General features: G+C 39.3%; 1 protein-coding gene across 2 annotated transcripts in view; it reads left to right on the top strand.

Annotated features, from left to right (window-relative positions):
* Nucleotides 1–22,933, top strand: part of CDK6 (cyclin dependent kinase 6) — a gene marked incomplete at both ends in the record, with an annotated part of 124,461 nt that extends 101,528 nt beyond the window's left edge. Inside the window, 3 exons of one of the 2 annotated variants that reach the window (XM_080339022.1) lie at nucleotides 16,818–16,868; nucleotides 20,848–20,983; nucleotides 22,787–22,933. In XM_080339022.1, the coding sequence (XP_080195148.1) occupies nucleotides 16,818–16,868; nucleotides 20,848–20,983; nucleotides 22,787–22,933 (334 nt within the window). The remainder of the gene's footprint in view (nucleotides 1–16,817; nucleotides 16,869–20,847; nucleotides 20,984–22,786) is intronic. The other variant, XM_080339023.1, reaches the window with a different exon arrangement.
* Nucleotides 22,934–23,388: the final 455 nt, after the last annotated feature.

Raw genomic sequence — 23,388 nt, forward strand, 5'->3', positions numbered from 1 at the left:
TGTAGGGTAGGAAATCATGGGAAAATCACCAGCATTTCTGTAGGGGATGATTATATTATTTGTCTTTATAAAATTATATTTATTAAGAGTTGGTTTGCACACTGCTATGAATTGCCACCAAACTGGGTTTCTAACTTCTTGCTATGTGTATGGATATTGCAGATGAAATCCTGATCATACAGAACACAAGAGAAAGGCAGGCAACTCTGACTGATAGTAGTGAAGACTTCAGTTTTAGTTTACACTCCTGCACGTACAACACTAGTACCATGAACAGTGTCTGAAAAGAGACTCTAAAGATAACAAAGAGAATCTAAAACATGGATTATGCCATGCAAGGAATTGTGAGGCATACTTCTATGACACAGCTTTGTCTCATTTCAGATGTGTTTTCATTCTTTGTCAGTTATTTTGCTGTCCTTCAGCATATCTGGTCATTTAGTCCTCACTGTTTTAAGTGGGCACTGTGGCTATGCAGCAGTAGGAATATTTTGCTTTGCTTACTAGATCCTTTATTTCTCCATACAGTGAAGTTTCTACCTTTATTCGGCTTTTAGCTTAACCCTCCCTTTTTATGCTCTGTTCTCTTATTTTCAACACATTTCTGAAATGCCTTTCAAAAGGGAAAAAGAAGAGAGCTTTCGTATATTTTCAGATCTTCTTTATGTTGGAAAGATGAGAGAAATAGAGGGAGCAAAAGAGGAGTTAATGAAAGAAACAAATGATATGTATAGCTGGATATTGGGAGAGAAGGTAATAAAACCAAGACAGTAGAGACATCTAGGCAAAACCAACTGAGTTAATACAGCCATAAATGCTGCTTATAACTTCAGTTTTCTGTATAAACTGGCAAGTATCTTAAATGTGGTTAGAGAGAGAACTGTTCTCTTTATCATGCGGCAATTTCAAACACAGACTTTGCAATCATATTATCTGTTGTTTTCCAGTGAACCTTCAAACAACGTATCTAGTGGACCAAGAGTTCAAAACTGTAATCATTCACTTGTCTTCTTGCTCATGGTTATATTTTGGTAGCAGGGAAATTAAAACAACAACTTTTTTTTCCTTTTCTGTTTTGTCTTTGTTTTAACAAGCAAACGTAAGTGTTGCAGCTTAGAACAGTAAAAGCTACACAGCCTGATTTGCAACATTTGAGCCAAGGTACTGTACAGTTCTGGCCTAAGTTTGTTTTTGCCATTTTTAGAAATTATCTTGTTTTGTTACAAGAGTGATTTAAGTTGCAAGTGCCATAAAAGTTCACCACGGTCCAGACCAACTGTACTGGGAGAAGGTTTGTTCCTTGGAAAGATCTTGTCAGCATTCAAAATTCTGTGCTTTGCACTTTTCCTCCTTTATTCTTCTGCCATTCATGTGCATATGGGTGTGTGGGAGGCTGATGATTTTTCCAAACCAGACCTAATAAAATAGGAGTTTTTTCTTCCTTCCCAGATAGGTGGCCAACCTATTACAAAGATTTTTTTCAAGCATTTTTAAGTTGAATGGACCCAAGCCACAATTTAGCTTAGTGACCTTAGTGATCTGATGGAAAAACAATAACGTTTTACTTCAGACTTAACTAACAAAGAAAGGCAGAAGACTGCACTTGTTCATGTTATTCCAGTTTTTGGAGAAGCAGGGTTGTTTCCTGGTTAATCTGATCTCGGAGGTGGAACTCCCATTGGCTTTGGGCAGAGTACCAATGCACGTTAATGGGGACAAGGACAAACAGTCAGCGTAACACCACCAGTTATTGAGTACAAAATAAATGTGAGTTTCTGAGACAGCATCATACCATTAAAAGTAGAATACCTTGTTGTTTTTCAGCTCACATATTCCCTCAAGCCTTTTCTAGCTGATATCTTTCTAGGTGTCTACAGTTGGTCTGATTGATAGCCGTTAGTCAAATCCAGTAACTGTATCAGTCTGTGGTTGGAGACGAGTGGTGAGTGAGTGCCAGGCCATTCACTTGTGGTTTTCCTTCTAGCTTCCAGCTGTGCCAGACGTTCAGTCAGAGGAATAGATCTGTTGGTAAGGGAAACCGTTGATAAACCATAGAAACCAAAAACTGTCACTACCCATGACAAAAAACCAGAAGGGAACTTTGAGACAGGCGTAAGAAGACCTGCAGAAATGGTGTTAGCTGACCAAGTTTCATTTGACTGTTGGGCTGGGTGGCTCTGGGATGGTGGCTGGTGGCTCAGGAGAGAGCTCCTTCCCTGGAAAGCTTCCCGTAGCTTCAGCGTGTGCAGGTGGCACAGCACTGGTCTGAAATCCCCCAGAGCACGTTATCCTTACTAAAATATAATTCCTTAGAAGGGTGATATTGCAGTCTGTGACAATCTGAATTAGCCTGGCCAGAGGTCAGAGGAAAAGGCCTTGTGGCTAGGAGAAAGACCACAACATGTCAGTCATGATGTAGATATTTGTAAGTCCTTGGAATTAATGTTGTAGCATTTGTAATGGATATTTGGAAATGCAGCTGGCAGCAGCAAGGTCTGGCTCCCTCATGCTGAGCTGTGCTCGGCACAGCTATCGGCCGGTCAGTGTGAAGGTGCCACTACCTTTGTGTCTTCTAGAGCATCTGAAAGACAAGTTCATTCCTTGGATAAGCCAGAGCAGCCTGAGGGCTCCTTGGATGGTATCCCCAGCTGCAGGTGGCTTTCAGCAGTCACTCCAGCAGCCAGAGAACAGGAGAGAAGCAAAGCAACGTTACTCGTGCCCCTTCCTCTCTGGCCTGCAGAGGGACAGCCAGCTGTACACTGCCCAAAGACTTTCCTTTTGAAAGGGTCTCCTGGCTCTTGCACACAGCTTCCCTCTTCAGGAACTTGGCTGAGAGAGGCTTTGCTTTTCACCTAGAGCTTGGCCAGGGGAAGCTCTGTGTACTTTTGTTTGACTGCTAATGGAACTAAACATTGTTTTTATTTACTTTTCTCTTTCATAAGAAAATGGCTACTAAAAGGTATTTAAACTCTGAGTAGTGTGCAGGATCCTTTCCTGGACACTGGTGCACTCCAGGGAGGGGGGAGCAAGACTAGATTCTAACTGTCGCTCATGTTGCTGAGCTCCCAAGTGTGGGGTTTTTTCCAAACTGGGTGTCTAGTTAGAAATTTTGATCTGAACAGATTTACTGAGTTTTCTGTATGTGATTGTCCAGAAAAGAAATATAATAATTAGCTACCATTGATCAGTTGTGAAAACAGTATGTAATAGTTCATAAGTATTTAGGACAAATCTGTCTCACATTTGTGTCTTTTCTTTCTAACAGCTTCACACTAGCACTTCTCTGTATGTAGGTGGTCACCAAAGCTGTTAGATGTCCTTTATGTCTAAAAAAAAATCATAAATCTGCATGAGAGAAGTGGAAAGTGCACCTAAAGGGACAACAGCAGGACTTTAAGCACAGCTAAGGATAGGTGTGCAAAACATAACAGCTTTCTGAAACGTTGTAGTACTTTGTACCAAGTAAGTGAAGTGGCTGTGAGAGGAGAGCTCAAAATGTCAAAGTGAAAGCAAGAGGAAGTTTGATATTTAGATTTCTGGAAAGCCATTTCTGCAAGAGAACCGCAGTGCCCAGAGGCAGCTCCCCACTGTCTTTGTGGAAAGAAAAGCTTACCTACACCGTGGAGTTCAGACTGCTGCAGAGAGCTTGCCTGCTGGTCTGCGAGTCTGTGCTGTGGCTGAAGTTGCAGGTGTCAAAGACCTAGGTAGCGTCCTAATTTGGGGAGGAAGAGAGGTGGCCACAGCCTCTCCTACGTGTGCCTGACTCTCAGAGAGCAGCACGCGTGGTAACCACGCGTAGCTGGAGCCGCCTTTGCCGTCAGTCCTCAGGGCCCCGGTGTTGGCTGGGTACTAAAAACCAGAGAAGAGGCATGGCAGGATACAGCTCACACTAGTTCCTGTCCCTTCTTCCTTTGAAGCCACAGTTCGCTTTGTGATGTGAATACGTGTTGTCGCCTTGCTTCTAGTTCTTGTTTGCACAGCGCCTGCAGCCCTGGCATCACATTCGCTTGTGTGCTCTGCCTGACCTGCCAGCACGCCGGCCCTGTGCAATTGAGTCCGTGCGAGACACAGCCACCACGGTACGCTGACTCTGCTAGAGACAGAGCCAGGATCTGACAAGTCGAGAGCTCTGGATGTCAACATGTGACATGCCTGGCTGCCCTCTGAAGTGGCATGCTTCATTTTCAGTCTTTGAGGAAATGGCGGTCTGGCTATGCATGGTCAAACCATATGACTCCTTCCAGAAACTCATGTATAATATGCTCTGCTTTCCCTTTATAGATGCACTGAACACACACCATCCAGAAGAAACTTTAAGACAATCTCTGATGCAATATTTCTTATTTTATTTAAATATTATCCATATTCATAACTTGTCTCTTAATGGATCCAAGTTTGTCAGTAATAAGTGCTTTTGCAATATAAACATTTGTCAAATAAGAATTTCATCCAAGGGGTTACTTAATTTCCACTGATTCATTCTACTGAGCTGGAATAAATTGGCATGAAGATTCAGTTACTATTGATTTTGACTGTGTCTGAATCAGTTACCCAAGGATAAATGACTCAGTCAGCTATATCATCCAGAATTTGACCAACTATAGTGAATTATCAGATTATTTTTTATTAGATTATGTCCATGAAACAGGTTTTATTATTACATCGGTACAGCATACACACCGTTCTATACAATTAAATAATGTTTAAGTGCTCTTTAGGTCCAAATAATTAGAGTGCAAGCTTTCAACATCTCAAGAAGTATAAGTAGCAAGGGATTTTTCAGTAATGCTCCTATCTGTAGCTGTTAAATTAAGCCTGTGTGGCACTGATGAATCATATTCTGTCACTGTAAGAATGAAGATACCCAGTTACAACTAGATCTCACTCCAGAAAAGGATTCTGGTTTTTCAGTTCTGAGCAAATCAGATCTTTTTGCAGAAATGACAGCCAACTCCATCTGGATCTCAGGGAACTCCTTGTAGTGGACATGAAGGTGGTAAACAACATGGTGATCTGGGGACCGTACAGTTCAAGATGCGGGGTGGTCCAAGGAGTTACAGACACTGAGTACTTCAGACACTGAGAAAACATTCATTCTGCAAAGGCAGAGTTATATGCTGTTGCCATTAACATAATGTCAAAAGCCAATAGATTTGTTCCATGGACAACACAGAAGCAGGGCTATGGCTCAGTAATGGCAAAGCAGAGATAACAGTGTAAAAGTTGTCCTAAAATTAATTTGGGAAGCTTTGAAATACACAAATCTACAGCATAAAATGTGTTAATGCTGCAGTTGCATAGAGGAGGATGGCATCTGAGCAGTGTCATCACCTGGAAGTTCTTTTTTGTCTTTTCTCTTTAATATAAAAAATTAACTTACTCTCTTTTTTTGTCAGGATTCAAGTGGGGAAAATCAGATTTCATGTGAAATCACTAATAGCTGAACAGGATACATAACGAGAGAGGTCTCAGTAGATGAACTCCAATTACTATACACAGCCATGGGCCAGTGAATGTAAATTTTGCAGCTTCTCCAGCCTGACTAACAGAGTGTGTTGTGTGGGACAAAGTAGCACTTAGGACAAAATCATATCTAGTTTAAGTGGCCTTTGAAAACTATCAGTTTTCCTGCATGGTTGCTGTACATACTTTCTACCTTATATGCTTGTCTCAAGTTTTTCTGCAGGTGTTTATTAATTCACTGTAAGCTGGCACAGCTGCTATAAATTAAAGTATTTTTTTCAGACCATCCTTCTAATCCACTTTCATGTCTTTTGACACTCAGACTCAGCAGCTGGAGAAAAAGTTTGAAGTTGAAATTTCACCTCTGCTCACGTAACAGTTTAGTATTTAGTACCGAAATGTTTTCCCTGCCTTTCTTGTCTGAAGGGTTGTAATCCCCTTTCAGAGATTTTTTTTTCTGACCAAGAGTGTTTTATTACAGCTGAAGGTGATGAGACATATTAGTTGCGGGGGAGGTGAGGCAGGGGGTGCAGTTCTGATGTTTCAGGTTTATCTGATAATTTAGAGAGGCTTATGGCAACAGGTGCCATTAACACCCAATATGGGGACAACAGAAGGGATCATAGATCAAAACATTTACTCAATACCACACAGGAGCAGCTCAAGCTCAGTCAGAGAGAAAACCCGAGGATTCTCCCTCTTCACTTATAATGTTCTCCCAGAGGAAAAAAAAAAAAATCCCTTTTTCTTATATTTTATTCTGTATTGAGAATTGTATGTTCTAGATTGTATAGAACATTTTGCATTATATGTTTACCTTCAAATATGGAAATTTTACATCTGTTGGAGCTCTCTTGGCCGAGTTTGTCCATGTGCAGCCTCTGTTGCCCCATTATCACTCTGTCACTGTAGTACTGCAGATGACAGAAAATATTTTGTCTTTCAAATTTTTTTTCTGATGCTTTTATAATTGGATATTTGCTTTTCTGCCTTACTCTTCTGAGCTATAGAACTTTAAAAGTTAGGCAAGTAATTTGGTCAAATAGATTTACCATTTTACATGTAAATCATAATGATGGAACTGTAGCATCATTTGTAACACTGTCCTTTCTCATGTTTTTATGTTACATATTTAGAGTATAAGCTCTTTTATCTATAGAGTATACTTTAGTCTGTGAAGGTCCTTGCTCAGCATTATTGAGAAAGAAATAAAACCCTAGAAAACCTGGGAACATACACCTGGATGTTAATTTGCCAAGTATCTTTGGTCAGATTGAATGAACCAGTATGTATAGTATATGTCTTCCTTTTACATTAACTTGCTTCTCCTTTGCTATAGAAGAATCAGAAGCAGGTTAAGAGTTTCCTTCAAGCAATAATTATGTGTGCATAGACTTTCAGCTGATACAAGAATGACAACACTGTTACGCATTTGCTTAAAAAGTTTGTTTCAAGAGAAATCAACTTAAAGGCACAAAATCTTTCAGTTTAAAAGCATTACTGGGAAAGCAATCTGTTTGAAAATATATTTAGTTTGTGGAACATGAATTGGATTTTAATTAGAAGGCCTCGGACTTGAAAATCTATTACGTATCACTTTGATTAAAACCCGTTTCAGAATTAGAGGCACTGTCAGAGAAAAGTCCATTTTAAAAGTGTTTTTAGACCAGTAAATAAGGTAAATGTCACCTGATGAGCTTTCTCAGAGTCATCTTGGTATTGTAAGAAAAGTTGTGGAGCTATAAAAAAATAATTCTGTATCTCTGAAAATGGTATTTTGAATAGATTTTTGCGATGAAATTTGATACAGGATAAAGGACTAGATACTTCATGTGGAAGATTACTTTTATTTCATTTGTGTAAATGATAAAGACAAGGATCAGACTTAAACTATTGCTTACCTTGAAGGTAGGTCCTTTGCTGTGATATAGGTGTTTTAAAACCACTTCTTTAAAATACAGCATCAAAGAGCAGCTTCACACTGACTAAAATGTGTCGTTTTGGAGTGCTGTCTGCTAGATTTTTAAGTGAGGAGTAAATTATGAGCTAAATGAAAGGAGAGGTGAAAAACAGCTCTGGCATGCTCTGGAAGGAGGATTTTAGATCTTTTCAAGGAAAATATGGGCAAACTTTTTCACAAGCACAAACCCCTGGAGGTAAGGTTTTCCCTGAGCTCTGCATAGACACAGGTTGCCTGCACATGGCATCCTGCACACTGACCTGCACCATTGCTCATGGGAGTGAACTGGAGAGGATACAGACCTCTTGGCTCCTATCTGTCTATCCACATAGGACAGCTTTTATCTAATCCATAGTTCATTTACTGCCTTCAAACCCTAAAACTGAATTGCACAGCAAGAACAAAGAAGCATGGCAGTTTTAGAGAGCAGAAGTATAGAAAGGGGATGTGAAGTAGATTCACTAGAGAGAAGAGAATAGAGAAAACTAAATCACTGATCACACGAATAGCATGACTGTATTGTATTTGTCATGCCACTGTTTAGTTCAGGATGCTATAAAAATGCAGAAGCCTGCAGTTCAGTAGTATAACCAAACTGCTGACTGACAAGGTAGATGTAATTTAACTGTGTGCGGTGATGGAGTGGGTGTTTAACACTCAAATGGTTAAATCATATTGCTGGTAGAACTGTCACAAGAAACAAGAGGAATGCTTCTTTTTCCACTCTGAGCCGAGACCATGCAGGTTTTTTTCCTCTTTCCAAGGTCAGTTGTCTGTGTATTTCCAGAACTTTCTTCAAATGTTGGGACAGTTTTCAAAATGCCACTGTAATATCATGCTCCCGGAGCTGAGATAATGACTCTTAAAGCCCTGGTGAAATAAACCTACAAATCTTCTGGAGAAGCAAATGTCCACAGATAACAGAACTGTGACGTGCGTGCTGAGGGAATAAGTGAAGGACATTCAACCTATCAAGGATTTCCATTTCAAAAAGTAGTATTGCATGATGAATGGTGAAACAGTTCTGCCCAGGAATCAATGAGATGTGTTCACATTAGAGCATATTCTGGTCAAAGATAATATCTGCACTTACCTTACTTTTTTAGTTTTACGCATGTATATGTGTGTCCTTGTGTTGAAGCATCTTTTTTCTTGTAAGAGGTTGTGAAACCAGATCTCACTTGGCTCGGTCCTGCGGTCATTGATGTCCATGATGCTTCCTTTTCTGTTAGTGGTGGGGTATGAGGCCCATCATTCTGCTCCAAGGCCACCTGGGACCTTGAAACATGATGCTTACATGAAAAGTGTCAAGAAAATGTTAAGCATCTAGGAAAAGATCTTCCTTTGCCCAGTTCTTAAGGGAGCTTTGAAGAGGCTTATATTTTCTCTCATTTATGCTCTTTCTCTTGCTTTTTCCTGTATTTTTAATCAACAACTGAATCTGCACAGTAGGCTGGCCCTGCTTTGGCTGTAAAGCTGTGCACAGGGTCTCTGGTTTCCATTTGACTAACATTTCCCTTAAAGTTAAGCATGCAAAGGGGACATGCACATGCATCTGCAAATTTCTTGTGATGGCTCCACCTTACAGCTCTGGCTCTTCCCAGGCAGCCAACTTGTGTGTTAAAAACCATCGGAAAGTCCAGCATCTCCATGTAATACAATCATCCACAGCAAAGCAGTGTAAACTTTTAGTGATTAAAACCCACACTTGGAAACATTCATCTGATGAGCAATCTGAACCCCACAGTGGATTGACAAAATGATGCCTAATAATTTTTAGTGTGTTCTCTCTCACTGTTAACATTCTTTTCTATTTTACCTTTTACCTTCTCTTGTACACTGTGGCCTGCAACTTCCATCTACATTTCTAGCAGCTTTGGACCTGCATATGAACAGTCTCCTGGAAGCTCACTGCGTCTTTCCCTTGCTGGCTTGTACCTACACACAGCTCAGAAACAACCTTGCTTTCTCAGTTCAGGCAGAAATCCCATGTGTTTCTTAGGAAATAGACTGGATGTGCATTTGGGGGTCAGAATATTATCTTTCATTTTAGAATTCATTTACTTCATTTTAAATAGCAATCGGGAGCAAATTTAACGCACCAGAGCACTGGACGATTGCAGTAGTTTTTCAGAAACTGCCTGTTTTCCTTTATCTGTTTCTGTCTACTGGGTGACGTGAGAAACTCCAGAGAAAATCATAATTATTGTAATTATTTTGGTTCATTAGATCTGATTCTAAGAGTGGTTTAATACTGACACAGTCCCAATGATCTTAGAGATGTTATTTATGATTGTGGTACTATCCTACTTGAAGAATGATAGATTTTGAGTAAAAAAAAATTGAGCTGTTTAAAATGGGAAACTCAAGATGGCTGATCTGTTTTCTGTCAGATTTTTGCCGAAGAGTATTTCCTTAGCTGTAATGTTTAGCTATGTCATCTTTCTTCTTTTACTTAGGAGAAGTTTCTTAAAACTTTTGAGCAGTTTGTGATCAAGTGTAATAAGCTGTACATGAAGTAACTTCTTCCTATGCTGTGTCTGGCACCCACCCACACAAAGATATTATTAAAGGGAAAGGAGAGGGAGAAGTATGAAAAATGTTATGTTTAAAATGAGAACTCTGAATTGCACAACAGCTGAGGCAAGTCACTTGTGACTGGAAGTGGGTAACTGTCCAGAGCATGCAATGTTGTCAGCTGTGGCCTGTTTTCTGAGTAGTTTTATACTGTATCATATTCATTTTACCTATTAGAGATGCCAATGGCCTTCATCTTTAAACAGTGAAACATTTTTTTTTTCCTTTTATCTTGTTTTAGTTTCTCTTTTCATACCTGCAGAACAGACCTGTTCAGGGGATCTGTCGAAGAGAAGCAGTGGTGGGAACAAGAGTGAGAAATCAGATCAGCTCAGAAATAATCCCTCTGAATAAAGGTTTCCACAGAGTCCAGATCATGTTCTTTCTAGTAATCTCATAATTCTAATTCTCCTAGGTCTCATTTGTTTTTAATTCTCAAAATGAAAATATTTTCTTCATAACAAGTAACTAAGAATCTGACAAAATTATTTGCCAGCTATTCACATTTTGTAATATATATTAAAAAAAAAAAAATAAAACAAACCAAACACCATTTAAATATATCTCTCTGAGTCACAGACTATGTAGCTTGGCAAGTTTCCTATGGCACGATGCAGGATTCCTTGGCGAATGTTTCTTGGCTTCAGCTTTTTTAGTTTCTTCACTATCACCTTGTAGCTCGTGTACACACAGACCTAGAAATGCCTAGACTTCACTAATACAACCTTACTGACTTCTAAAATTCCTTGTACCACTTCCATGAACTGCTGCTGTATTCTGTCCCTGTACATTTTTCTCTCAACTATGTCAAATTATCATGGACTTTCAACACCTCTCCCATCTTGTGTAATGCCTTCAAAGCAGCAGCTACCTGTTCTGAAACTGCTGCTCTTCTTCCCAACACTTCTCCTTGCCATCTCTTCAGCCAGACTGTCTAAGCCGTACTTGCCCAATAAGCAAGTTGTACCTTTCCCACCTATGATGCTCTGTTCCTTTTAGGGAGTATTTGTATGACTTCCCTGAGTACATGTGGATTGCCAACATACAGACTTTTCACTGACAATGTTATGTATATATTCAAGTCAGTAATCAAGGGGTTATCCTTACTGTTTTTCCATTATAATAAGGAAGGGGATGGGATTTCCAACCGCTTTTGTCATCACGCTGAGCAAATGGACCAGCAGAAAGAATCCAGAGAGTTATTTTGGAAGGTTTTTTTACATAATTGGAAAGATACAAGGCTTGTGTAGCATTGGAGGCAATTGTATTCACAACTCTCGAATTGTCACGATAGCTCCATAATATGTTTTGGTTTGACAGATAATTTGTTGACTTTTTTTCCCTCTTCAGTGCTGTTTTTCTTTACATAACCTTTCTGCCATGTATCCATTTTACCTGTAGTTTAATAACCCAGCGTCAGAAATAGAAATATAATTTCCAATCAGAATGTCACTAATTGGTTCAAAATGTCAGCTGCTATCAAGAAACTGCAAGAATCTTTTCTTGTGCCTCAGTGCATGTGGTTTTATTAGACTATTTTCCTTGTGTCTGCACTGCAGCATAGCCTAGAGCAGTGCTTATCAATATCTTGAATTCCAATTTTTATGAAAATTCTAACTTTTATTGTGAAAAGTTACAGATCCTCTTTGCTTTGTAGACCAAAGGCTGAAAGTAATGTCTAGAAGTAATGTGGCCAGATTACACTTAAACCTCATTTATCTCTTGAGTGTCATTGCATTGTCATTGTATACAATACTTTTAGAGTTGCTTTGGCATGTCTGTGGAGTTGCACCAGGGAAAATTTTTTCATGGAGACTTGCTTAGGAAATGTTTATATCTCAGATTTTACTGAGTAGCACAGACATGAAACACAGTGTCTGTAAAAGAAGGTACTCAACCTTTCAGACACCAGTGTCCAGTTCAGATAGATAAGACTGTTCGGTGAAGGTGAAACTCAGCATGAAACAACAACACGAGCTGCTTTGGACAGGAAGAAAAAGCCTAAATATGATGAATGGTGAAATCCGATGTTCAGCTATGCATAAGCATGAGAGCCTTTTGGCCAGAAGATTAATGGTGCAAGTCCTTCTAAATTATAAGCAGATGGTAACTTTTTCAGGGTTCGTGAGGTTTGACATTGCAAACATTGCAACCTTATGTTATGATCTGTATTTTTATTTCTGCATTATCGTAGAATCACAGAATGGCTGAGGTTGGAAGGGATCTCTGGAGGCCATCTAGTCCAAGCCCCCTGCTCAAGCAGGGCCACCTAGAACTGGTTGTTCAGGACCATGTTCAGATGGCTTTTGAATATCTCCAAGGTGGGAGACTCCACAGCCTCTTTGGGCAACTTGTGCTAGTGCTCTGTCACCCACAAAGTTAAAAAAAAAAGTTTCCTTGTGTTCAGAGGGAACTTCCTATGCTTCTATTTGTGCCCATTGCCCTTGCCATTGGGCACCAGTGAAAAGAGTCTGACTCCATCTTCTTTGCACTCTTCTCTCTTTTCTCTCTTCTCTTCTCTTCTCTTCTCTTCTCTTCTCTTCTCTTCTCTTCTCTTCTCTTCTCTTCTCTTCTCTTCTCTTCTCTTCTCTTCTCTTCTCTTCTCTCTCTCTCTCTTCTCTTCTCTTCTCTTCTCTTCTCTTCTCTTCTCTCTCTTCTCTTCTCTTCTCTTCTCTTCTCTTCTCTTCTTCTTCTCTTCTCTTTTCTCCTCTCCTCTCCTCTCGTCTCCTCTCCTCTCCTCTCCTCTCCTCTCCTCTCCTCTCTCCTCTCCTCTCCTCTCCTCTCCTCTCCTCTCCTCTCCTCTCCTCTCCTCTCCTCTCTCCCCTTCCCCTTCCCCTTCCCCTTCCCCTACCCCTTCCCCTTCCCCTTCCCCTTCCCCTTCCCTTTTCTTTCTCTTCTTCTCCTCTTCCCAGCTCTCTCAGCCTTTCCTCATATATCCACGTGTGGCCTCCCCAGTGCTGAGTGGAGGGGAAGGATCACCTCCCTCAACCTGCTGGAAACTCTGTTCCTCAAGCAGCCCAGGAGTTTTGTGTGTCTTTGTGTTGGATTGCCACATAGAAAGGTAGATAGATTTATCCTGTGAAAATAGTCACAGTGCAGACTCATAGCTAATATTCATTTAATTGTGCACCTGCACATTTTGTACCTCAGGAACTAAGGTACATGCTTATTGCTGCAGTAGGGGTTTATTTTAGCAGGACAGGGTAGTAATATGGTGTCTCTATCTCATCTTCATATTTGTAAGCTGAGGGCATTCTGGTCCTATATTAGATGTGAAAGGGTTGTTCCTCCATTCAGTGGGCACCGTTCCAGAGGCAGTAGATAAAGATCTAGCTGTGAGGCCTGGAGAAGGAGTGATCAAATAAGATAGACACTTCTGGATTCCCTATAACATTTCCCTCCTCCCCTCTCCCTAAAAAATCAAGGAAGCAACAAACAACAAAAGTAGGACATATGGGGTGCACAACAACATCTGAGACTTCTTGAGCAAAAGAGAAACTAAATGTCTTAGGTGCACTGTAATTCTCTGTGTTCCATCTTCTTTCCTACTCAAGTATACATTTTGTAACAGCAATGGTGTTGGAGCCTTCAGAGCATGGATTTTGTAGTAAGCAAAGTCAGGGAAGGTTGAGAGGATCAAGGAACCACACAAAAGCCAAGCGTGTCCCCATAGATAGCCCTTTCGTCCGTTGGAATATCCCTCTTTCCTGACACACCCATACACACAGATTTTAGGAGTTCTTTGAAGCCAGAGGACAGACCCTGATGTTCTGCCACAGGAGACAAATCCAGCTCCATGCCTTTCCTGAGGAAAAAGGAAGTTATTCTACAAAATCAGACTCACAGTGTAACCAGTCCTACACAGATTATCATCATAGAGAGGAGAACAAATCCCCAAGTAAGGACTTCTGGATTCAGCTTGCATAAATAAACCTCAGGGAGTGAATGGGTGAATGAGTCAAGTGCAAGATACCAAGAACAAAGGTGAAATGTTACGATTCTATGGCTCCTGAGTATGCTCCCACTTCAGTGGTACTTGGAGAACCAATGTCCATGTTTATGAATGGAATGTAAAAAACATTTGTCTTGAGGTGAAGGTTTTTTGGGACTTGCAGCCCTGCCAAGTAATGAGTGCCAAAATGTGAGATGAGATCCTTGTATGGCTGTGGATCTACTTCCCCAATCATCTGTCCAATATTCCAATTGAACCTCCAGCAAAAACTCATGAGGCAAATTTCATTACATTAGCAGTTTCTAGCCTGGAGTTGGCATTCTGTTGTAGTCATGATGGTGGAATGGATAGGAGGCTGAAAGATGAATTAATAACACTTCATCTTGATGAAATAGCAAAGTATGTTGGAAGGTCACCTTGTGTTGTATAATTATATATTCAAAAGAATTTAAATTCTTGCTTCAGCCCTTAATGAATCTGAGACAGCAGCAGTGATGGGAAAAACCTCCCTTAAAAATCCCAAGAGTCATACTTGTTTTGGCATGATAATGCCTAAGGTGATTTGTGAACAAGGCTGACTTTGCCAGACATTCACATTAACGCAAGGTTCAGCATACATTTTAAAACGTTAGATCAGCCTCCCATCTGCATAGATAGGATTATTTAATTGTGTAGATTTTGTTAGCTTAAAGGGTCCAAATATTCTAATGCTGGAGCCAAAATAAAATAAATGTAAGAATTAACCGTATGTTAATAATTTTAAGAAGTCATTCAAAAAAATATTTAAGGTTGTCATATTATCTGACTTTGGAAGATATGGAGTGTGTCTGCTGCCACAAACAATAGTAGGCTGGCAGGTCCTAACCATTTTGAAAATCAGGCTCAAAATTTACAGCAGAAGTCGATGCTCCTGGCTGAGTGGAGTTAAGTATTGATTTTTTGTAGAAGTTGGTATTGCTGGATACCTTAAAGCCTAAAAAAACACAGAAACCAATGAGTTGAAACAGTCTTGTCAAAGAGGCTGCAGTTAGTAAATATCTGGGAAGTAGACCACACCATTATTTATGATTTATTGAGTCAAAATAAATAAAGCCCTTTATGGATAAGTAACAGGCCACCACATTTTACCCCAGCTGTTTCAAGATGCTGTCATATGGTTTCAAATCAGAGTTGATGAAATTGTTCTCTCTATGTCCCTGCACAAAGCAGTTTGCAGTGTGAGTTGATATGACGTGACCTGAATGGCAGCAAAGATGAAGGAGGTGAAATACAGTGTTTAGTTCTTCAGAGATAGTTAGCATACCTTCTCGTTATTGCTCTGCTCCTTTTCTTGGTGGCACAGATTTCTACAGAGATTATTATGTCTAACTGGTCTGGGTCGATGTGCTGTATTTGGTGTGGACCTGCAAGACAGGGAGTGACATGGAGCTCTATGGCTATGTGAGAGTGTCAAGATGTAAAGCACCGTTTTTCAGAATTAACTTATGGTTAGTAACAGGGCACCCAGATCCCAAACCTGCTCCTACATATGGGCAATGAGAGCAGAAGGACCTCCTTGAGTCCTCCTTGTTCTCCCAGTACAGATGGGAGAGGCCTTCTTTGAAGAGCAACAGTGAAGTCTTTGGCTATCACTGTGGTTAAGGACCTCTGTCAGACCAAAGAAAAAGAGTATGCAGAAAGAGGCAGGAGAAATTATATTTCTCCATAACCGAAGGCTGTCAGTGAAAACATGGGAACATGTGTTGTTTGTCAAGTCACCAGGTCTCAGTTGAACAATTTTGGAAACTGTAACCTAAGTTCCCAGCGTGCAGTGTATTCCAATAGCTGTGCTCCAGAAGAGAGGGGCAGCCTGGCTATCGGTTGACGCAAGTTAGTATCACAGTTTGCAGTGTGTTTGAATTGCGTTTCTTGGAGTAGTCTACCATTTGTTGAACAAAAATGGTATGCAACATCTGGGCCTTGATCTTCACAGATGCCCCCCATTCTAGGCTGGATCCTTATTCGTCCATCAGTGATCTACTGGAACCTCTTGGAGGTTTAAACATAAATTGCACTGTTGATTACCCCTTACTGAATTCAACACAAAGATGGCAATAGAGCCATACAGATCTGAATTTTATATTTTACTTAGGCACTCTGGGGTGATAGTATTTTATAAATGATGAGTGAAAATATTTTAAATTGCACTTTGAAAAGAAAAAGTGTGTACCACTCTCTGAAAGTATTTTTAGTCACTGTTTTTTCTGAAACCCTTTGGACATTCAGCCTATTAATTCATTTCTTTCCTGAACATATCTTTATTTATGCAGCAGAAGTATTCCTCTCCTTCAAGGTAAATTCTGTACCGTTTCACACCCCATTCTTTACAGACCTTCATAAATCCATTATCATTTATTTGACCCCTTAAACTTAGGAGCACATTTCCAATATACAAGAAATTTAATTTTCAATTTATATCCATAATAAGTATTTTCTCATTTTATTATGTTTTAATGGATTGCATGAGACTCACTCGATTTTTCTCTCTCTAAACAGCTGTTTAAGTATGTTCTTTATAGTGAAAACTATTTTGTTAATGATATAATTTGTATAATAATATTAGTTGAGATAGAGAAAGTTATTTCATTCAAGAATGCAGTTAAATTTTCAAAAGTAGTATTTTCAAAAATATGTCTCATCTGTCCCCTTTTTAATCAGTTTTAGTAGAAACTTGACTCACAGACTGGATAAAATGTGGAGGCAGAAGAAGTGGGGTCTCAAAAAAAAATAACGTTTTCACTCTGTGTTGGCAGCTCTCAATGACAAATATAAATTCACAATAATTAAAGCAAGTCACATCCTAAAAATATTTCTTTATTCTTTCAGACCACTCTTCCGTGGAAATTCAGATGTTGATCAGCTAGGAAAAATCTTTGAGTAAGTAATAACTAGTTGCATTATGTCAATATCTGTTTAACATTTAAATACTGTGAGGTTTCTTTGCCATGTTTTTTATGCAATAATGTGACTAGAACAAAGTATTCCTAGAACATATTTCCTATTGCTACTGTATGCAACATGATATTTCCGTGTATTCTGTGTCGGAGTGGGAGGAGGAAGCAACATGGAATATAGTTCTGCAGAACTAACAGCCATCATCAGGAAGTTACGAGAGGCTTCTGTTTTGGGCTTTTTAAATCTCTTAAACATATTGTGCATTTACCATTCACACATATTCCTAAACAGTTAGATCCAAAACATTCTCTTCACATAAAAAAAATGCAGAGGTTTCCTTTTTCAGTAATTTCTTTATGTATTTCAGAAAACAACATTAGAATATTTTTAAATTGTTATTAAACTGTAATCTCTAAGATTATCACCAACAGCTTCTTCGCAGAAAATACTTCTGTACATAAGAAAACATTATCGCTTTTAAAATATACTGTGTAGCCTGGTAAAATGATTAACAGTCCATATTTTGGTGGGGAAGGTAACTGTGGGAACGGGAGAAATATCAGTGTTTTAACACGTGCTTTGTCAGCGATTAACTAATTGGCTTTATTTTATAACCATTTTACAATTCTAGGAGTTTGTGTTTTGTTTCTTCAAATATACGAGATACGTTGAGGATATGGGGAGGCTCAAAACTCCCTGAGGTAGAATAGTTCTCTTCTGAAATAAGTTCTTAGTTTAAAAAAAAAAAAAAAAAAGAGGCAGAAAATTAAGTTATTGATACTACCGATATGGTAATTAAGTAGGATTATATCACTTTTTCTTGTAAAAGCTCTTCAGAGCAAGGAATGTTTCCGAATTTATAAGAACCATGTAAAATTAAGATCTGATGCACGTACCATGTAATTAGGCAATCAAAGCCACATAGGGCTCGTCCCACTCCAGACAGTAAATGCCAATTTGCCCCTGCACTGCTGTCTTCCCTTTTCAAACAGAGTGGCTGCAGGGATCCAGGGATCTGGATGAAATAAGAAATAGATAGACAAAGAGAGAGAGAGAGAGCAAGGCTGAAATATGAGGTATATCTTGAAGGTATTCCAAAGAGAAGATAGTAAAATTTCTAGGGAGAAGAGCTTAAACAGAACAAATAATGACTTTCTCTGTTCAACCATTTTTCAAGTTCTGAAATCATAACAGATCTGTTTCTAAGCATTTTCATTATTTAATAAGAGGTTCCTAAATTGCAGGTCTTGATTTCACACAGTTGACTTCCCTTTCCTGCATACCATACCAGTGTATGTGACTCACTTGCGTGGTTAATTTGTCATGCGCTGAATAGCTCTTCCTGCCCAATCCAGAAAATCAGTCCTTAAAGTTTACTTTTTCTTCTTCTGCCAAAGCTACTCCTTTAGTACTACAATATTCTGCTTTATTAAATGAAGGCAGTTTTGATACATAGGAGATATTTTATAATTGAAGAAGACATAGCTGTCATTTTTTTTTTAAGGATTTTGATTCGTTTATGACACTTAAAGGGAAAAATCAAAATGAACTGGGCTAGGATTAAATGCATGGCTGGTAGCAGCAACCTCCGATGGGGTTATTTCCATCCCTAGAGGCTGAGATTACCTGTGCAGAAAAGAATTCATTACGAAGAGAAAATGCCGTGCTAATTTTAGAAGAAATTCCTTATTATACATCAACTTAAAGGGAAAGTTTAATTTTGCTTCTTTTGTGCCATTCTCCTTAAATAGTTCAAAAGTTTATTTCTTGGGTTCCGTGGGGGGTTATGCTAAATAGTGTTTATTTTGTGTTTTCACAGCTGGACAACCCCCTACAGTTAGGCATAGCTCTTCTTGTAGGAGGATTGATTCTTTCTACAGTAGTGACTCATTCTCCAGACTAATTTGGACAGAAAGTACTTTCAGGATATTCGTTCAATCTGGAGTGATGCATTCTTTCAGATAATGGGGCTGTGGTCTACCTTTGCTTTACATGTGCCTTCTGATTTGCGTCAGGTAAAATTCCACCATGTTTGAGGGTAAATCCCTGAGAGGTGGCCCAAAACAATTTCCTGCTTTTCCAGGACAACATCAGCATGTGGGATATCCTCATAGATTTCAGGCTAAACACTGCAACAGTTTGAGCAGACCTGTCTCCCATTGTGATCAATGGGAGTGGGAAGTACTCGGCGTTTCTCAAGACCAGGCCTGAACCTTTGGCAGGAGGTGAAACTCATCCGAGATACCCCCAAACTTAGTCACTGAAATGGTAGTGCTACCAGACCAGAGTGAGGGCATCTCCTCAGACATTCATTATTAAGAGTTCTGAGTACTACGTGAGTGTGTAACTAAAAATATCTCACCTTTCCACTCTTGCAAGGTCTTGTCCACCCTACCTGCCTGACAGGCTGCCTCCTTTTTTCTTTTGGTTAGCTTTGCCTGTGCCTGTGCTTATTCTGCCTTTTTCATGCTCTCTCACGCAAAAGTTAAAAAAACTGGGACTAACCAAGCACATTTGAATGGCAGCTTAAACTCTGTTGTTATTTAAAATATATAACTCCCACATCTTCTTACAGTGCTGTTTGTATTATATGTAATACAGGTGCAGATCCTCAAACAGCTAATCACATGGTTTTAACCACTGTAGCCAAGGGAGTTGCCTCATAGCCCCACCATACCTATGCTAATAAAAGTAAAATTCAGTTTTTCACACATTTAAGTTACGATTTCCCAAGAGCCGTGATGTCTTCAGATATACTAAAATGAAATTGTCCTGGGATTTTAATTGCTTTGCCCTTCTAGACATGCTGTGGTTATGAGGACGTATTAATTTTTGGACATATTTTAGGTGAGCCAAATTGCAATCTAAAATCCACATAGGTAGATGTGGAGTAATTCCACTAACTTCACTGAGGTAACCTATGATTTACATCAAAGTGTTTGGCCCATGACCTCACCCTTGTCTTACTACCAACCTTAGTAAGAAAGTCAATGCTGCTCCCTAGTGGCATTTGGCCTAGTGCAGACCCAAGTATTCAGTGAAGTTTTTTTTATGTTCCTTCTTGTCTTACCCCGTCAGTGTTTCTATTTAAAATCTCGATTTTACAGGCTGTAAAAATTGATTTTCCCTAAAACTTGGCAAGTGATGTATGGTCTTTTCCAGAATTTCCATCAGAAACTGGCATCTCAACCCTACAAATATTAGTATCAGACTAAACCACAAAATGTGTGAAACATGATCCAACATTGGAGGCTTACCTTCATTTATTTGGGTTTTAAACCTCACCATTATTATTTAATCAGTATAAACATTTTCTAGAATTTAAATAATCAAGAAATAAATTATAAAAATAAGTTTAAATATTCTATTAAAGGGTAAAGAAGTACCAAAGTACAATTGAAAGTGAAAACATAAGGACATTCAAGTCCTATGCCACTACTGAACTGAGACTTTAAAACCTGTATTGTGAAGCAAATAAATTGTTTAAATTTGGGCAACAATTACTGCAGATAGCTTTGAAGCATTATGAAACATCCCATTTATTGCCTTACCCTCGTCTTGACCCACACTCTTCTCTCAGTCTCTATTCTTGTGAATAAAGATCCTTGCATGCAATTCCCCTTTGAAACTTACTGCTTTTAATCATCCTGGTGTGACATATGTTGCACCATCCAGTCAAGAGCTGAGCAACTTTCTTCCAAAGCACTCAGCCCTTTTTCAACAAAAAGGCTCAGAAAATGGAGACCTAGGCCAGAAAATTATGCTGGCAACAGAATGATTTCTACCAAGCACACTGAGGACCTACAATCATCTCTTCACAGAGATCAATGCACTACTGTGCAATTAATCTCATGTAAACTAGAATACTTTACTCATAAAGTAAACTGCCACTTAGCACAATCAACATAAAGAGGGTATTGCATAAATGTTCAGACCTAACGTTACGTTTTCCCTTTCACAGTGTAATTGGACTCCCAGAAGAGGAGGACTGGCCTAATGACGTTGCCCTTCCAAGAAATGCTTTCGCTTCCAGACCCGCACAACCTATTGAAAAATTTGTACCAGATATTGATGAACTGGGCAAAGACTTGCTTCTTGTGAGTTTCTATTTGTTGTTCTCCAAGCTGCATGATTTATAGTTCCCACTGTGCATGCAACATGCCAAGAAACATTTATGTTTCCATTTAATGGAGTTAAGCTCAAAAGCAGGTAGACAAATCGATTTAAATTTGTGAAACATCAACACAGAGACATCACCTTTGGCTCAACAGGTGTAAGAACTGAGACTAGTTAGAGACTAGGAAACTGTGTCAGGGACGTACTTTTGACCAGTCTTTAGACTTTGTTACTGATCACTGTTGTGCTACTGAGTCAGCCGTTCTTATAGTAAAAGTCTGATGTGAGTGCAAAAAAAATGATCTACTATTTTTCATGGTATAGTGGACCCAGTATAAAGCAAGAAATAGGTTGTAGAGGCAGATTGCATCTGCATGCCTTCTTTTGAATGCTGAATACTTGAGATAGGGAATTAACCAGTTATTGCCTCTTACAAATGTCAGAATTGAACAGAAGCAAACACAAATTGTGCTGGTACAACTGGCAACACTGAATTCAATTTAACGATTTCCATCATTTTTATAGATATGTTATAAACCCCAGCCCTGAAGTTCAGTCTTTGAACAGAATAAGCCTTGCCTCAGTTTGCCTTTTGCCATGCATGTTGAAATCTAGCTAAATTTGTTCACTGGAAGCCTTTAGAAGATCTTTTATCATGTGAGCTTAATAGAGGCTTGAAAGACTTGCTGCATTCCTTCAGGAACCGCTGTCTCCAACCAATGTTATCCCTACAAAACCACAGATCATCCTCCATTGTCCTTGTGACTGCAGCTCCCAGCTGTGGTAAGCTGGACTACATCTGGACACTTGAAATGGTAGGGGAGAAACATATCTGTTGTGCTTGCAGGCAGCCTGGAAATGGAACCTAGACATGGGACAATAATTAGATTCTGGGAACAGCAAGGAATAAAATATGGCAGACAGCACAGTGGGTGTGAGGCATGATGGGGGGGAAGAAGAAGACAAATATCTATGCCTAGAAGGTAAGGTGAGAAGGAAAGATGTTCCTCTCAAAGAGATGAGAACTGGGAGCCACAGATGAAAGGGGAGAGTAGGACTAGGAGTCACTGAATTTAATTTCAGAACTTAAATTACAGAAATTCTGATACAAGAAAAGAAAGTAGGAGTAGAAACTGGTTAGACAAGAGTAATAGAGAAGAGATAGTAGAGAAAAATACTATTCGAATGTGAATGAAAGAAAAGAGAAGAACAAGGTATAAAACACAAGGCTATGGGAGAGATTTCAGCGATGGCTGGAATAAGGATCTGAAAAGAAGGCAAGCTGGGAAGAAGAGGGAGAAACTGGACACAAAACATTAGCATATGAAGGCTATAAAGACCCGACACCTATAGAAATATTGAGCCTAGGAATGAACATATACCTTATGATGCTGTCCACATTTGTATAACCACAAAAGAACAGTGCTTTGAACACTGAGGGGATTCAAAAGTTATTCATGAATAGTTGCTCCCTGCAGTCTGTGAGACAGATGTCCTGTTCATGTGAATTCAAGAAAACCTGAACTCTGGGATTTCTAACCTATGAAAACTTGAATTTTCTAACTTCTTATTTTTTATTTGCTTTGGGGATGCCATATTCATATACTATGACCCCACTGCTTGTTTTAATATGGATGGTCATCTTATTGTGCACCACCTACTGAGACTCTGTTGTGTCTCATACCGATTATAAATTGAAGGTCAAGTGTATTTATGTATATATGCAATGTTAGCACTGTTAACTGTACGTTGTAGTTACAAACAACTTCTTTTCATACTTACAGAAATGCTTAGCGTTCAATCCAGCCAAGAGAATATCTGCCTATGTTGCCCTCTCTCACCCATATTTCCATGATCTGGAGAAATGCAAGGAGAATCTGGACTCTCACATGTCATCCAGCCAAAACTCCAGTGAGGTGAATGCATCATAATGCTGACTGAAGATGAACCATAAATGAACAAGATGTGTAGCTGACAAGGCCACTGTACCATACAAACCACATAGCTGTTCTAGCGAAGATCATTATTTGGAGGTTTTATGCACTTATCTTTTATTTTGAGATTGTCACATGCTTTCTAAGGGAACCAATCTAGTTTACTTTCATCAGATCAACCCAAGGGCCAAGGCTTTGACCTGCTCCTGTTGCAGCTTTATGTTTGTTTTGGTTTTGTTTATCTACCTGGGGAAACTCCAGACGAAGAGAAGCTGCTGACCGGTTTTCCTGCCATTTTATCCTTTTAATATTGAATGCTGCCAGTGTGGAGTAGGATGATCGAGTCACTGCCAAAACATGATGCAATCTCTCTCTCTCTAGCTGCTGAAGCATTATTTGGTACTTTTATTATTATTATTATTATTATTATGTGATTTCTTACAGTGATATTT

This window comes from Nesoenas mayeri (genome assembly GCF_963082525.1).
Source record: "Nesoenas mayeri genome assembly, chromosome: 2".
NCBI lineage: Eukaryota > Metazoa > Chordata > Aves > Columbiformes > Columbidae > Nesoenas > Nesoenas mayeri.